This window comes from Adelges cooleyi, unplaced genomic scaffold, assembly GCF_023614345.1.
Source record: "Adelges cooleyi isolate 19-005CV unplaced genomic scaffold, UGA_ACOO_1.1 ACOO_flye_CR_arks_rails_tigmint_CR_PRNA_651, whole genome shotgun sequence".
Classification (NCBI taxonomy): Eukaryota; Metazoa; Arthropoda; class Insecta; order Hemiptera; family Adelgidae; genus Adelges; species Adelges cooleyi.
Window position 1 is genome coordinate 6,043,780 of NW_026096352.1, and position 18,542 is coordinate 6,062,321.

General features: G+C 29.4%; 2 protein-coding genes across 2 annotated transcripts in view; one reads left to right on the forward strand and one right to left on the reverse strand.

Annotated features, from left to right (window-relative positions):
• LOC126844345 (uncharacterized) overlaps nt 1–18,227 on the reverse strand; it is a 173,070-nt gene extending 154,843 nt beyond the window's left edge. Inside the window, exons 1-5 of the mRNA XM_050582481.1 lie at nt 18,026–18,227; nt 15,365–15,485; nt 13,889–14,138; nt 13,147–13,388; nt 7,765–7,802 (exon numbers count right to left, since the gene is read on the reverse strand). Of these exons, the coding sequence (XP_050438438.1) occupies nt 7,765–7,802; nt 13,147–13,388; nt 13,889–14,138; nt 15,365–15,485; nt 18,026–18,039 (665 nt within the window). The 5' untranslated portion in view covers nt 18,040–18,227. The remainder of the gene's footprint in view (nt 1–7,764; nt 7,803–13,146; nt 13,389–13,888; nt 14,139–15,364; nt 15,486–18,025) is intronic.
• LOC126844351 (EARP-interacting protein homolog) lies at nt 411–2,858 on the forward strand. The gene is made up of 7 exons (XM_050582494.1): nt 411–611; nt 676–810; nt 880–1,074; nt 1,169–1,292; nt 1,637–1,787; nt 1,866–2,006; nt 2,095–2,858. The coding sequence occupies exons 1-7, from the start codon at nt 576–578 to the stop codon at nt 2,378–2,380; spliced, it is 1,068 nt and encodes a 355-aa protein (XP_050438451.1). The 5' UTR covers nt 411–575; the 3' UTR covers nt 2,381–2,858.
• Nucleotides 18,228–18,542: the final 315 nt, after the last annotated feature.

Genomic DNA, 18,542 nt, shown 5'->3' on the forward strand with positions numbered 1-18,542 from the left:
TTAAAAATATATATAAACCTGATTCCTTAGGTGGTTCTAATAAATAACAAATTTTCTCGAAAGATAATAAATCCTGATCAGTTTGACAATGTTAGATTTTGAAATCCAACAGATAACAACAAGATAGCTATACAATTTCGATTATTGTTTGTAGTGATTTATTTGCTAATAAGTAACTAATTAGAGTGATTTATTTATTTATTAGCTAACATTATATTTTTGTATATATTAATATTTATAATAATATTATAAGTAAACATTACAATTAAGTATCTAAATTCGTGCTTATAAGTAATATTTATGAGCAATCTTATCAAATCAAATTCTATAGATAATAGATATTACCATGGTTTTTTTGATAATTGATACTACAGTCACAACAACTTTATAATAAATAATGATAAGAAAGATCATTTTGGATAATTTATTTTTTAATAAATTAATTTAATTTTCAGAAAAGGAATTTTCTCACACGGAATTCCATTAAGACAGTTTTTTTCATAATCACATACACTTTATTACCTGTTAAATATATTTATTACTTATTGTTAGAAAATTGTTGAAAATTGTGTACAATGACTAGCCCTCTAATTTATGGAGTCGAGTTTCAAGTAATATTTGTATTTTATTTCTGTAGTTAAAAATGTTTTTTACAACCATTACTTCATACTTTAGGCAAGATCATTGTGTTCTCAACATGCTGATGCGGAACAAGTTAGTTTTTTGATCGGTACACAATCGTTAAATACACCTAACAATCAAGTGCATTTAGTAAAATTACAAGAAGATTCTAATACTTTAACTTCACTGGTTAGTTATAATTTTATTTACTTCAAAATGGGATTATAAATAAAAACGTACGACTCTATTGGGTTGTAGGTATATGAGCACAGTTGTGGAGAAATATGGTCTCTAACCTCTTCGATTACCGACAAACAATTAATATGTACTTGCTATGCTGACATTGATAGCGATTGTGAAAAACGTACTACTTTATGGCGGTTAACGGAAACTGAAGGTCAATTAGAAAAGGTTGTGGATTTTCCTACTAAAAAGTATGGCTCTGATGTTAAGGTATAAATTAATTTGAATAATTTTTTAGTTTTCAATAATGTGTTTAAAAAAAAAAATAATATAACTTTGTCTTTATATTACATACACTTGAAAGGTGACAACTTTTCATCCGACTAATGAAGCTTACATGGCATCGGTTGTCGACAATAACGTAATTATGTGGGATGTTGGTGATAACGGAGTCAAAATTGTATGTAATGCAACGTTGGATGGTAAAGGTATGCTAAACAAAAATTAATTTTATAATGTCTTTCTTCGTTACAAATTTGAACTACATAAATTCTAACATTTATATAACAATAATTAACTTGTTTTTAGCCTGGGGCTAATCGAAAATTTGCTTTATACAAAATCAAATACCAAAATAAACCACGCTAGGCAACACTATCAGTATTTTTCATTTCAAATATTTGCGCTATTTCAAACCTATTTGAAGACTCAATAAATAATCATGCTTCACTATTATTAGCTATAGCTAACATATTTTTAAAAAAAATGTTTTATTAATATTTATTTTTTTTTAATAAATTCAGCTTGTATTAAGACATATTTTTATTTACAGGACAACCTCGTTTTGCCACTGGCAAATGGAATCCTCAAAGTGTTAACTTACAGTTTGTTACTGCCGATGATTGCAATATAAAAGCCTGGGACTTGCGATCTCAAGCCAGAATAGCTTGGGCTTTAGACGGAGCTCATAATCAAATTATTAGGTAATGTAAGTTTTGTATTTTTAATAATGTCAAAGCGTTAAATCATATTTGTTAAACAATCGGTTTTCTATCATGTAGAGATTTTGATTTTAATCCAAATCGCCATTACATTATGGCCACTTGTGGAGATGACGGATATTCCAAATTTTGGGACGTACGTAATACAAACCAACCAATAATTACTCGTGCTGATCATTCTCATTGGATTTGGTCTCTTAGGTTTGTAATTTGCTGATAATAAATGGTACCAAAATATTTTATAACTTTTACTTAAAGTGAATTTGTCTTAATGATTTTTTTAATGAAGGTATAATCCTGTGCACGATGAACTTATTGGAACGGCGTCTAGTGACGGTCAAGTATTGATAACTCGCTTATTTGGTATATCTTCTTCTGCTGTTGAAAACGAAGATATCAAATTAAAAACGTCTGTTGAAGACAAAGTAATAGCGATTTGTGATCAGCACGAAGATTCTGTGTACTGTGTCGAATGGTCTACTGCCAATTCGTGGATATTAGCTTCTCTAAGTTATGATGGACGGTTATTGCTTAACAAAGTACCAAAAAAAGAACAACTGAAAATCCTATTATAAAAATTGCAACACTATTTAAAAACAGTTTTATATGAATATTTAAAGAAGGGATTGAAAATGTTACAAAGTCAAAATTTACATTATTTGTTGTAACTACAACATATTATTATAAATGTTTCATTTGAGTAAACATAGTTTATAATGTGTTCAGAAATGAAAAACTTAACTTTAAAATGTTTTTAATTGACTATTTTTTACAATACTATAATCAGTTAAGTTATTAGAATAATTTATTAATAATTTTAATCAAAACTAGTTGAATTGAATGTAGTTATAACAAATAGTGTAAATTTAGCTGGGTAGTGCTTTTAATCCCTGGTCTGAAGAATATTTATTTCATTTATTAAAAATAAATACTGTATGTATTGTGTACATTATTAAGTTTTATAAAATTATGTTAAAATTTTTATCGTTTAATTTATACATTTCATGTTAAATTTATTTGTTTTGTGTTACATTAAATTATTTGATATTGAAATACTGAAGATTCTTAAGAGTCTGAGTCCTAAAAAATCTATTGTTTGCCTTGTCATGTCCGGACATGTGGAACTGCTACAAGCATGTTGTTAAGAACCAGTCTGTTGTACTGGTAAAATTATTTGTACTTTACTCAAATTTCATATTATGTGGCTACACGATAGTGGATACACCCACTTAAGTCGTAGCTGCCAACCACTTATGATATCTGATTGATAGGGATATTGATCCGATGATCAAATGTTTATAGTTAGGCCCAACTATTAAAAATAATTATTTTGCACAGGTAAAAAAAAAAAAGGAAACATAACGGTGTTAGAGAAATCAAAGAAATTTTTACAACTGAAAGTGGTAAAAATCACTTTAAAAAAATGAATTGGTGCGGAACAATAGATTGTAAAAACTGTTAAATTTAAGCATGAAATATTTACTGACAATAAATTATTTATTTAAAATTTATACATAGTTAAGTTTTTTTGTTTTCTTCAATAAAAAAAAAAAGATGATTGTAGTTAAAGTGTTAGGCAAGTAACGTTATTACTTTATACCTAAATTCTGTGGAAACTAAGAGTTTTGAAAGGGTCTGAATTTGTAATAGCTCTGACGTCACTGTGTTGGTTTTTTAATATCTACTGATATCCATATCTACATACCCTTTACGCACCTGAACCTGTATGAATACAATTAAGCACTATAACCTATTGATTCATAGATGAGTGCAATATGTATACATATTTTTTAGTATTTCAATTTTTATCGCCCCTCTAATAAGTTTAGCAGAGCTTGTGTGAAGTATCAGTGGCGTAGTTACGGGGGGGGGGGATTAGGGTGTCGTATCCCCCCCCATGACCTTTTTTTTTTACTGGCCATAGGCTCAACAAAATATTTATGTACTTATTTAACATTATTATAGTAAAACCCCGAATCTCCTATGTACTCCTATCTCCTATAGTTTATAAATATAACTAAAATAATAGCAGTCGATTGAGTTTTTTTTATTGCGGAGCGACGATGCACATCAACAATGTCGTCGTATAATGTACGTCAATAATCCAACAATATTATACTTGTGTAAATGCTCTGAAAATAACTGATGGATTTATACACGTTATCGGAATTTTCCTAACAACTTTTTGTCTCATTCGATAAACGGTATGTGGGCATTAAGATTAAGCATGTGGTCAGTGGTAACAAATTACAATCAGCAGTGTGAGCAACTGGATAATAGTTGACAACAGTTTTCACTATATTATGTATACTGTATAGTGTATTAAAATATAGTTGTGAATTGTGATACGTGAATCATAGTAAGTCAACTAGGTACACGATTTTAGACTTAAGTTATTTTATTATATAGTTGTGTCATAGAGAAGACAATTTTTTTTATAAGTCTAAAAATGGAAGGAAAAAGAAAAAAATGTAAAAATACTAGAAGTACACTTTTTTCATATTTTTCAAAAAAAATCGTTCTATTGAAAATAAAGAAGATTGTAATGAGGTAAGTATCTTTATCGTTTTATATTTTGTTTCATCACTCCAATTTTTGGTAATTTGGTTTATTTTGTAAAACAAGCAATATAAAAGCAATACGAAATTGTTTAGGTATTGTTGAAAAATTATACAATTTTTTCAATACTCCCAAACGAAATCATGTGTTATTATCTACTATCGAAAACAGTAATGTTGATCAAAAAATAAAAACATTAAAAAGGCTATTTGCAACTCGATAGGTGCAAAGATACGATGCGATTCATGATTTCATTGAGCTTTTTAAGTTTGTAGTAGAAGCTTTAGAATGAATATCAGATTGGAAGGATTCGTCTGCTACGGATGCATCAATAATTCTAAAATCAATGGACTCTGAATTCCTAATTTCAGTTAATATTGTTCAGGTAAAAACAAAATTTTTAATTAAAAAGAAGGTATCTTAAGTCTATTGCAATTACCTGATGTATTTTTTAGCTAATGTTTTCATTTGGCTTACCGTTATGTAAATAATTACAAAAAACCAAAATTGACTTAAAAGAAGCCATTGATCTCGCACAAGATACTATCAATGAGTTATGTACATTATTGTTAGTTACATACTGTTATGTTTATTACAAAAAAAGAGCTATGTACATTATATTATATTATATTACAAACAAAATAAATGTACTTGAAAATTAAGTAGTTTGTATTTTTGTGTGTACAAAAATGTCTATCCCCCCCTAAGACAAATTCCTAATTACGCCACTGTGAAGTATCGACAAAGAATTTCAGAATTATAAGGTACTAAAATTGAGAGATCACATGTGATGATGTGATTAGGTACATATTTATTATGTCTTTTTTCAGTTTTTACTTACCTAGGTACCTAGCCGAATAATAGATTTGTTTTAGATACAAATTATAAAAAGCACTTACCTAAATAGATATATGAGGGTCGGGAACCATTTATAGTGTTCTTGTCTGGGGTTTCAAAAATTCTAGCTGCACCACTGATGTTCAAAATTTTAATCCTTTATACATATTTTTGTATTACCTTAAAAGCTTCAAGTGATGAAAATTACCTATCTCGCTTTAATGCATTTTTTATACATATTATGTACATCCATAAGACATCATTCGTTGGCAGTTGAATTATTTATGCTAGCCGAAGGAATTATTCATTAGGTTAATGGAACTTCTTAGCTAAACATTGATCAAAATCGTCTACCCTCATTATCTTGCCCTGTGTAGATATTATCTCGTCAGTTATTTAAGTTTTCCACGTAGATTTTCAACCCTTTCAAATAGTACAGAGTGAATAGACACTAAAATATACAGTAAATCATATATAAAATTCAATTTAATTTAAACACGTGAATATTATTTAGCGGAACAATTATAATACAAAAGGGAGATCTAAAAACATACTTTTATGTCAAGTTTATAAAAGTCATTTAAACATAGTAATATACAGGTAGTCAAAAAAAAAAATTTATACCTAAATTAAAAAACTACAAACGAGGTATTTAAATACATAAATATACACGAATATATATATATATATATATATATATATATATATATAATCAGAAAGCTATAAAAATTAAAATACACAAAAGATTAAAGAATAACGCTTTTAATACATTTTACTGAGACCAATTCAGCGAAAAGTCGCTATAGTCGCTGGAAGACTCGACGGCGATACCGGCGCAATAAGGGTCCATGTAATAGTCATTATTGTTGTTGTTTAACATTTTCGAGGGATCCAACACCATGAAGTCAACAGACGCGTCGGTCAGCGCGTCGGCGTTTGCCCCGATGAAGTCGATTGGGCTGGCCAAACCGACATCATCGGCACCGCCCTTGGATGATGGTTCCGGTACCGCGGCATAGTAGTCCATCTCCTGCGACACGGGGTACATGAGGTCCAAGGATTCGTGGCCGATGCCACCGCCGCCGTCACTGCTCGAAATGCTGGTATCTTCTGTCTTGATCACGTACTGCTGGTCGTGATGGTCGAATTGGTTATGATGGTGATGGTGATGGTGGTGATGGTGGTGACGGTAATCGTTGTCAGCCGGCTGATAACACTGGTATTGCTGGCTGTAGTGCTGCCATCCGGCAGAATCGTCACAGTGCGACGACGGCACGGGGACGGGGCTCTTGTTGTGGTGTATTGTGCCGCTGCCCAGGTCCAGCATAGTGGTAGGTGACTTGTTGGTGTACGACGACGGGTCGTGGCCGTCTTGGAACACATCGTTGGCCAGAGCGGCGCACGGCTGTGGCTGACCGAACGCCTCGGGACCCAAAGCGGCAGCAAAATCGTCGATGGGCGACGGGTCGGCGGGCGGCGGTAAATGGGTGAATTGTTGCATACCCGACGACCAGATGTCGCCGCCAAAAGCGTACGGTTGCGGCATCCCCGTGTCGGCGGTCGTTGCGGGTAGCTCGAGGCGGTTACAAACACAGCAGTGTGGTAAACACGAACAGTTAGGGTCTGGAAAACAAAACATAATGGTTAAAATTCGTTTTTCAATAGTGGCAAAATAGGTATGCGATTATTAGAATTGACTATTTTAGCTGAGCAAGTTTGTCGAGTAACTGAAATAATTAAACATTATTGTAATCTGATTTTAAAGCAAAACAATGATCTTAATATTTCCACCGAAAAAATATCAGAGCTATACACAAATTAAAAGGCGATCGACCGTTCTAGCCTCATAACACTCATTTTGGATACAATTTAGGTACTTGCGGTATTTATCTGAATAAAAAATATTTGTTGGAAAATCGATTAAAACTAAATGAAAAATTTTAATTTTGTATTTTTTTTTCGTTCAGAATTTTATTTCTACTATTTTTTATTAATTTTTTTTTAAACTGGTAATAATTAAATAGGAAATAGAAAATCAAGTGAACCAAGTAGAAAAGTCAGTGAACCAATTTAATATATTTTTATTTGGATTACACCTAATTTGGCTTGGAAGTAACTATTTGGATACTTCTTAAGTCTAATAGTTGATTCTTATATCTTGTGATAGGAGCTGAAAAATGTTTTTTTTTTAATTTAAATATGTTCAAAAATTATTAAAAATAAAAAAATCACCATATAAAACGGTAATAATTATTATTTTAGTGGTATACCAAAAAGAAAAAAATATGATTCTTTTTGCAGAAATATTGATTAAAATTTTTAATTGATAAATAATTTTTAAATATAATTAAGAAATATTTTTTGGTTTATATTTTAATGAGAATTCCTATCTTGTAACTTTAATATTTATAACGAGACATTTAATGATGTTATAACTTATTTACATTTTACTTATAAGTTATAACTGAAAGACATTATTTGAGTTTTAATTAGGTATATAGACTTACTTATATTTTGATTATCAGGAACTACTTGGGCGGGTTGAACACTTAAATAGTTCTTACGAGTGTTTACTGACTTTTGTTTCCTTGAAGTTGAAGTCTGAAATAAAATTTAAAATGTATAATACAATTCACATAAGTTTTTAAAAAACCAATTTTTATAATTATTTTGAATGGTTACAATTTATTAAATTATAAAGAATGCGTTAATGGCTAATATTAATTTATTTTGGAAATAGTAATTATAAAATCAATACTTAAACAAGTATTATATTTTTTCTTGTTTGTAAGATTGTAGGTTATTTTTACATACTATATACACATTTTTTAATTAGATTGTTAAACGCTATAATCGAAAATTCTATAATTACACTAGCCATCATAGGACGAAGGTTATCGTTGTTTTTTTTTTCTAATCAATAGTTATTAATATCAAGATTAAACTTATTATGTAAATCAAAATTTTTAAAAAACCTATTCTTATAATGCTTAATTATGCATTTTTACTTTAAAGTCGGTTGAATGATACCATTGTTCTTAAACTAAATATATTATCATTTATGTACATAATTGTCCATTAATTGGACATTTATGTCCATAAAATTGGGTTCTTAGTTTCTACCTAGTTGAATAAAATATAAGGCGCTCCGTTTGCTGGGCGAGCAATCGTTCGGTGAAAAGGAACCGCCAAGCGAATTCGTCAAGAAACCATCTCATGATGGCAGCGTTGGGCCTTCATGGCCCGTTAAGCTACATGATGATGAATAAAATATAAAATATTTTAACTTAGATGCGGAGCTTAAAAATTGTTTTAATTTGATTATACGTTTGTACATACTATTTATTTTACACACAGTAGATTTAAAACCACAAGACGTGGTAAATTTTGCGTGAAACAAATAATATCATAGAGTACTTTACATATTATAATTTTTTAATTATAAAATAACTAAATACTATCAATTGTTTGAAATCGTACACTTAAATAGTGACTAAAGATGGACCATAAATAATTAAAAGCTATAATTTATTCATTGACAAATAAAGTAAATAAAGCGCGTTATTTATAACTATATAATTTGAACGATCGAAATCTAGATTTTGAAATATGTGAAAATCGTGTTCAATATAATTGTAATATATCAACGAACCTGTCGTGCACATAATGCCTTAGGTTTAATTTATATACCTAGTGATCAGCAGAGAAATCTGAGACTTTTTGTTTACAACTTGACCTACAAATTACAATTTATAAGTATGTTATACTATAGTATTTATGCTATATTGTCCGTGTAGAAAACAGCTCTACAGTCATTCATATTCATAATATAATATTATATATTTTATGATTCATGGGCAACCGACTAGGCGGTTTTTGAGTGTGTGCCACAGAGCGTTTATTATCAATGAAAACCTACAATTAAAGGTATTAATTTTTCCCGAAGACAATGCAAAACCGATTTAATAATTATAATCTGTATAGTATATTTGTGGCTCGGGTAGGGCTAAACAACTAGATATTAATTATACGTATATACTATAGTCGTTTAATTTATATGTTTCCATGTAAAATACATATTATTATAATATTTAACATCTCAGTCCTCCTTGCTCAACACAATTAAGCGTATTTATAAATGGAGTTATTAATTTTTAACTAATTCGAATCGTATACAATAACTGGCGACTGATGTATACTGACGATTAGGTCGTTATTAGTTCAATTTAAATAGCACATAATATCTGTAACAACTGTGAATAAGTGTGTAAGTCGATTCCAGTGATTTTACAGGGGAGCGATTTTAAACTTTAACCAGCTGCCATAAATCAGGATTTCATTAAAAACATTACATTTTTTTATGATCCTCTTATATTGATAAATATCTTAGAGGTACTCAAGTGGTTTATTTCAAACTTGAAATTGCTCAAAAAAAAAAAACCTGTAAAATCACTGAAATCGACTTACACCACACTTATTCACAGTTGTTATAGACATAATCGCAATAAAATCATTCAAAGTATTCAAGCAACCCAATGATATTCAACAGGTCTGGTCTAAAATGATAACGTATGGTTATAATAATTGTGTGTTTTAATTAGTATTTTTTTTATTCGCATTTTAAAGAATATAATATTTTGCACTAACATTTTGCTGTAAGCAAATAATTAGGTTTAATCACTTTTGAAACTTGTTTTACCGTAACTGTAGCGTTGGTTCATGGTGTAGTACGGTATTTACATTTAAGAGGTTTTGTAACTGTAATATTATATAGGGCTAAGTGGGTGTATCAAAAAGTTTAACGGCCGAAAACGATTAAAAGGATTCGGCTTCCGAAAATCGTTCATTCTGCGCACTTTTCAATTCTCACTAGTTTATAACGTTGGCATAAGTGTGTTATAATTTTAAGTGATTGTAAGATGTAACGCTTACAACAATAATCGTGTTACGACAAACGCCATGGAGGGTATGATAATTATAAACAACGACATAATACTTATACAAGTATAAACTTTGTACCGTATAATATGTACATGTAATATGTGCTACACTTTTAAACAAAAATCGACCTGTACTCCTTCTACACTGGTTTTGCATATGCTCGTAAAACTTCGAATAAACCGTACAAAAAGCTTAATAATAACATGAGCTTATTCCGGTCCGATAATGGCGAGCTGTGTCGATTACTTACACAGAAAAAACAAACAAGGTAACCCCCTTTGCGGTAGACTACAGCGACTGGCGATTAAACGTGTGAGATGTTAAGTTTTACATAACAAAATGTGTTGACGGTTATAAGCGTTAGTAAATTAAAAAAACAAAGTTATTTGTTTAAGTTTTTTTTCTTTCAAAAATAGACTTTTGGTATTTTGTAAGCTAATGATTTATTTACAAAAAAAAACAGAACTTAAAAATGTGAATAACCAGCATAGAAGATATTTTTTAAGATGTTTATATTACATTCGTGGACTTTTATATTCTTTTATGTTAATGCATGTTTATTGTTGTGTGCATTTTCGTGTAACATATCACGTCATATAGAGTACTTAAATTGTATGCATTAAAAGTGTATTAGGTATAGCATTATATTTTTTATTGTGTAAACTTTAACTCTATGACTAATGATTTTATGTTATTTAAGTGAATTTTTTTTCTAGTCCCTCTCCCTATTTATTTTCATACCTTATTATGACATTATATACAAATATATATATCATATAATAGTATGTATCTACTAATCGATGTATCTGTTGTAGTTTCAAGAAGTAAATCAAATAAATTGGAATAAAAAATCGCGTAACAACGTTCTGTTCACAATAGGTAAGCGTGCTGTAATTGACAAACAAGTGTATCAATTCGTTTAGTGTGTTTTCTCTTTCGAAAATAAAAGCGAGAATTTTGATCGTACAAAGTACTTTTGGCGTTAGATCAAAGTACCTATAGACTATTTTTATTAAAAAATCGGCACAGGGGTTAAAAAGTTATCGTGGGTCTGGACACAAAAAAATAATAAAATCACTCAATGAAAATAAAAATCATTATCGAACCTATAGACATTTTACTAAATGGACCGTGCAAGGAAAACAAATTATTTTAGCAAGATGTGTGTGATAGAGACAGATCAAGTTAGGGAATGTCCTAACCAGTTCGGCTAAATTAGCTCTGTCTCTCTCCCATATCATTTATAATGTGATTCATCGTTATACATTGTCATTTGTCTATGATCGAAATTCGAACCTCAGTACCTTTTCAGTTCCATATCGAAACGGTTAATAAAAAATATAATAGTAATAATGCCCGTTAAAAAAAAAAGGAATATTATTCCAACGTTCGTCTTGTTTGTTACAAGATAATGATTTTATGTTTTAACCTCAAGACAGTCAACAGATACAAGAATATTCAACTACGGTTTAATAAAAAAAATGTATGAATTATTTACTCCTGTAGTGTACAGATGAGTATCGACGTTCCATGATAATTTTACAACTACAAAATGTATATGTTCGGTCGTACCATCGATACTAACATTGTTTGTCAATAAAGTAATAGGTACAGTGAATATACATATAGACAGTACACAGGTACAATATAAAACTGTTGTGTTGTTTCCCGTATTATTATAATAATTTGTTTTATTGCCTCGCGGCATTTGAATCGTGTGTGTGTTGATGTCCACCGGGCGTTACATTGATGAACGATTTTGATATATTTAATAATTAATAATATATTATTCCTGTAGAGGGATTCATAGTGTACGGTATAAGTACTGTTATAGCAATGTCGCAGTAGTACCTATTAGCATGGACGCGCCATGACTTATAATACTCATGCAATTTCTTATTACACATATTATATAAATAAATAGGTACATCGATCAATTTTACCGTAAATATAAATCTAAATTAGCTTTGTTGGTCAGCTTTTCCAGTGAACAGCGTCGTCTGTTCGATTAAGTAAGTTAAACTTGTATTTTTTTTTAAGGAATTCTTTTTTCTCCCTCAAATATATTGATTGTATATTGTTTTTTTTTTTAATAAAAAGAGTTCGTGCTAGCGGCGGGAATTATTTGAGAGTTAGAACAGTTATTACCTATTCGATTAACTGAATTAAAATAACGTTAGATAAACCTAATTGAAGATAATTCTAAAGACAACATAAAAATGATCAAAATTTCAATTTTAAATCAGTAGTAAGTATTTTTTATTATACCTATAGCTTTTTTCAAAATTATTTTATACATATTTGAGATTACTGTTAGTACCAAATTTGTTGTCAATACTTTTTCAGAATAACGTCTTTGTATTAAGTTTAAATTAAATATTCATTATATTACATATTTGCATATATTGCATTTACAATAAAAAAAATCTATACTCAATCTTTTGACAGGTTATAGCGGTAATTAGTAAAGTGGTTGTAGTTAAATAAGTATCAAAGAAAACAATATTAAAATCTATACGATACAAAAATTAGTTGTTCTTTTATTATTACTATAATAATTACTCTTTCTTTCTGAGAATCGTCGCAATTTGATTTTACTATGGTGTTTTTCTTTGTGCGCCTAACTTAACAGGTACTTAGACATTTTGTTGGCTGTGTAATTTTCACGATATATTAACATTGAACGTTTTTAGCCAAAGTAGGTAGCAAGCCACTGATATAATTTCCACACCACATGGTACCTACTCTATTAATTGACTTCTCGGTGAAATTATTTTTATTTCAAGTATTTAGTAGAAGTGGGAATGTCTGTCTTGGATGTTTTTGTACACTGTATTAGATAAAAAACAAAAATTGTTATCTATATCTAAGCAACTATCGTTACCATTCAATTTATTTTAACAATAAAACTAGTAATTATATTATACTAAACTTAAGCTTTTTATAGTTGTACATATATTTAAAATTTGTTATTTTATTTTTAAGACAATTTTTTTCATCTTACCTTGCCGTTGTTGAATGAAACATCTCTTGACACTAACATACCAAAGTTCCTGATTTTTAAACTTCTCCGGGCTTCTGAAGTTGATTTGGCTTCCGGCCTTAAATGATCATGCACACCTTTTGCTTGAAAAAAAATGGCATGTTCGGTGTGTCTCCAGAAATGAGTGACCGGGTAGCCACAGTGTCCACGACAGGGCATTATTTCCAAGTGCCCACTGCATTGGCGGTTTGGACAGGGTTTACCTACAAATCCAACCACAAAAATTATTATTATTTTCTATGTTAGGTAATTTAAATACATATGACATAGTACTATACTACACACTATGCAATTCTCTTAGGTACTATAATTATACTCATTATGTTATATCACATATTATCTTAATTCTCACATGTTATTTCATACCATACGAAAACTATTATCAGGTAACATAAAACATGACAATAATAATAATTAAAATAAAATATTCATAACATGCATTGGAATATAAAATGTGTAGGTATAAAACAATTTTCGATCTTCAAAAAAAAATTTGGCGGAAATCGGACGAGTCCATTGGTGTGGTTTATTTTTAATGTAAGAGCATTTGTATAAGAAATATTTTTATATTGTTTTTAAAAATAATATAAAAATCTTTGTTGTCTGAGCTAACCTGTTTAGATTAATTGTTTTAATATGTTTGCCAGTTCACAATAATATTATGAGTTAAAATGTTTATTGTTTTTAAATGTATGAAACATACCTTGTTGCTTTTTCCTGGCCTTGTCGCATATGGCTGGTCTTAGGTGGACTGTATCGCCATTTGGTAGTACGCACCTTCTAGAACACAGGAGGACACCTAGACAAGATTTCTTCAAGATGTGCACATTGTGATTGTTTGTATTCCTCATTGCCCATCCAGAAGCGTGTCTCTTGGCCTCCTCACAATTCGACGGGTACACCAGGCGACAATGGCCATCAGCCCATTCTTCCCAGTGATTGAAACTGCTCACCTTTAAAATAATACAATATATTTTTTAATATAGCTAAGCATTTGACTGTTATATATTCTTTCATAGAATGTTTTATTAATGTATATTTTGTTTTATACCTACACGCAATTTCCAGTTCCTTTATTTCCGTTAATATAGTTTTTTACTTTTTATTATTTATTTTAATTAAAAAAAGAAAAATTGTAAAAGTCGGTATTGTCGCGATTATATTTAATTTATATCCGTGTATAAGCGTTATAATTGTGGATAGAATTTCTTATTAATTACATAAGTATATAGTTTAAATATTAAGCTAAATATAAAAAATACAAACAAAAAATATCCACCATCAAAACCCTCTAATCTCAGTCGTCATCTCGCATAAACCGAATCTTATAAATAACAAATACGAAACAAATTTAAGTTAAGAATTCATGCCGCTGGGTAATCTTCTCAATTCAAAAACTTTTAATTATTGCATTTGTTGCATTAAAAAAATGCAGATTGTATAAATGTGTTAAGGAAAGTAGAAAACATTTCAAAAATTATTAGTTTTGTTGGAAAAACGGATGATGTATGTCGTAAGATAGCATATAAGATAATAATATATGAAAATAATATATTTTTGTAAAAATAAGCTATCAGCCAAATTATTTTGCCTGAACTGAGAAAAAATAATTATACCTAAAAAATATACCTATTTTTTAAAAAAATTATCATACAAATTTGCTAAGATTTTCTTTTAGTAAGTTTTAACATACTAAACATGTATCCTTATATTTTAAAATTTCTCCTAAAGCTCTACTTTTATCATTATAAATTAATTAATTAATGTTAACGATTTTTTTTCTTGGTAAAAAATTGACTAAGATAAAAAGTTTAACTTTTTGGTTTCCAATTAAATTAATTGACAGTAACAATCGTTTATTGGTTTCTATAATAAGTAGGTACAATACCTAATAATATATAATAATGTATACTGTATTTTATAGGTAATAATAAATTATTGTTGTTCACAATACAATAAGAAGTTAAAACGAGCGTGTACAATAATAATAACAGTAGATTTTTATTGTGACAAAAAATAGATAATGAACCGAATAGCTTACAGCATTGAGTATATATTGTATACATTGAATATATACTCAATACTTAAAAGTTACAGGCAGTATAAAAACCCTAATTAATCCGAGTTAAGCAGCGTTATGAAATATGATTATTAAAACGTATATAATATGGTACTTTACCTTTGGTATAATTGAGTCGTTGATATCCCAGTCGGCGATGCGAGAAATAGATTCTGTCGGTGGTCGACCACGAGAGTAACTGTATTCATTACTCATACTATGATCATCGTATTCTTGTTTGCTAAACAAAAAATGTATTAATGTTCATTAGTTCATTGATAAAAATTAGTCGATTTAAACTAAATAATACAATTTTTGTTTCGCAACAATAATAATATTCAGTGCTGCTGTAAATAATGCCCATTATTCTCAAAATTTTTTATAAAAATAATACAGGGTGATTTAATAAAGGATAAGACACTGATTTTCTCTTAAAATAATTGCAATTTTGTAGTTTTTCTTTTCTTTTATGCTATTTTACAATAATATACAATTTTCGATTTTTTCTTTCTTAGTATTCTCCAGACATTGATTAACTTCTGAAACTATTGGTAACTTATACATATACATATTCATTAAACTTTAAAAGTAATTATCTTAAACTGGTTAACGACCAATCAAATTTGTATTGCAATTAATCTTAGTTTAAAATGTTCATTAAATATAGACGTTACCACTAAGTCTAAAAAGTTGTTTAAGCTCTGGGAAATACTAAAATATTAAGTTATTTTATAATATTGTAAAATAACACAAACAAAAATTACAAAATAGCAACTCTTAAGAAAATTTTAAGTGGAAATGCGTATCTCATTTGAATCACTATAAAACATATAGAGTATCTACCGATATGTTAAAAAATTAAAAAATATTTTTTATGATAACCCAACTATTGACTATTGAAACAATGATATAGGTTTTTAATTTGTTAGTTTTACGGAAGTTTTAGTATAAAATATTAAATGCGTTAAATTAGTCTACAAGCTGAATTTATATGAAAACTAATAGAAATTAATGACCTACAATTGTCCAACTAATAGAGATTGGTAGGCAATTGTTTTTCCTATTCTCCGGTGAGTTTTACCGTTTATTTAAAAGTTATGTATATTTAATTCGTCGGTTTTTAGGAGTGTTTTAAGTGTAGATAGTAAGTAATACTATGTTATTATAAGAAGAACGACTATTCGAGTAATGTTAACTATTTAATACAAGCAGGTATATTTTTGGTTACGGATGTGCAGCACGTCTACTACATGTAACATCTACTAAAACGAAGTTATCAAAATCACAAAAATAAATTTACGTAGGTACAGACAAGTGAACGGCCGACAATAGACGCCATAGACTATTACAACTATTATATATATTACTAATAGTTAAAAAAAAGTTCCACATTTTTTATAGTTAAAAAACAAATTGGGCATAAAATAATATGCTTTTATTAAGTTAAGCTCTAAGTGAAATTTGTATGCGCTTTACCTACTTTGGAATTTTGTATTTGATTTAAATAACCTTGATTACCTAACGATTATTATTTTTTGGATAAGCTTTTATATCAGTGCGCTCAACAGATTTTCCGCTATTACATAAACTTTAAAATGCTAATAAATACAAAAACAATAAATAAAAATGTCAAAACTAATTATTATGGATCAGTCAACATGTTTAGTCAATTTTTTTTGATTGATTGATAAACGTCAACACCATAAGTAATGCATGTTAACAATACTATTTATATTTTTAGAGTTTTGAGTTTTAAAAAGTATTACTTTAGTTTAATGGACCACAAATTGTATTGATGTTTAACATCAGAATATAGGTAGCTACAATTAGTAATTCATAGCATTTCAGTTAAACTACTATTTTTAATTCTCTTTGAGTTCTTATTAAGCTACGAAAATATGTTCAAATGAGTTTAAATCCTTCAATTATAATTTATAATATATTATATTTACCCCTTCGTGTTGGGCCTGTCGAGACATCTCTTAATTGTGCCAGACTAGCGACGGTATATTTTATATACAATTAAAAGACACACACGACAAAATTTACGAGGAAATTATACCTACCTACCTCTATTTATTGTGAGGATTTGTAAAGACAATTTTTTCGGAAAATCTGAATTTAAAGCAATAATTGTGTGCATAATATATCACGAGAATTCTTTATTAGTAGTTATTTCTTTATTATATCGTTACAGCTTACATTGAAAACGTTTTTACTACATTTCTAATAAGGTAGAAAATATAATATAATATTTAGTTCCACAGAATGCATTTTACTCGGATCAAGTTAATTATAGAGAAAAAAACAAAACCGAGAGATTAATACATTTGTTCAAATCCTTTAATATATTCAATATTTGGTTTATTGTCAATGTTGTTTTTACTTGAATTCAAAATTTTGTCGTTTACTTCAAAAATTCATATGCACTCTTTCTAAAATCGGTGATTTGGTTCTAACTCTATACCTATAATGGAACAAGCAAAACGGCTTAAGAACAGTCAAGTTTTTATGCTAGAAAATTGGGGTTGAAAAAATTACCTTTTAGAATTCTTTTTTACCTAAGTACAAATTACAACGGCCGGCAGTAAGCGTACCTAGTAATATAAAATTAAAATTATAAAGATACTGTGCAAGCCGATAGGACAACAGTCCGGCAGACGGCAATGAACGATTACGAGATAACTACAATTATTATGCGCTATTTGTAAAATAATTATTATTATAAATTTTCGATACAGCAGTAGTCATGTTATTATAATGTATACATTTTATACTTACAACATAACGACCATGTCGGAACACTTTTGACTGAATTCTCTTTTGCGTTCACTTTGTGTATAGCTACTATAACCGAAAGTTAGCTGGTAGGGTGTATATAGTAGTATAATACCTAGGCGGTACCTACACTAAACGGTTATAACGAAGAGTTTGATGAACGAGAAGATGAGAGAACGTGCGAGACGGACGAGCAACGACTAGGGTCGAGTAGCAAACAGTCACTGCCGGGCGCCGGCTGCTGGCTTGTTAGGCAGTCCTGTGCCGGCGGGTTCGCGTTGCCGGGGCCGACCTCGATCGACCAATGAGAAGTCAAGCCAAACCCACTGAAACGTTTACATTAAAAAAAAAAAAAAATTTAAAAAAAAACCCCTCACAACGAGAAAAACGGCAGTCCTTCCGTTCCGCTGTACAATGTACAATATACCTATGTACTGTGTACATTACAACCGTACACATCATATTGTTATTACTTTAGTATGGTATATACCTATGATTGTGTACTATAACTGTTACTCTT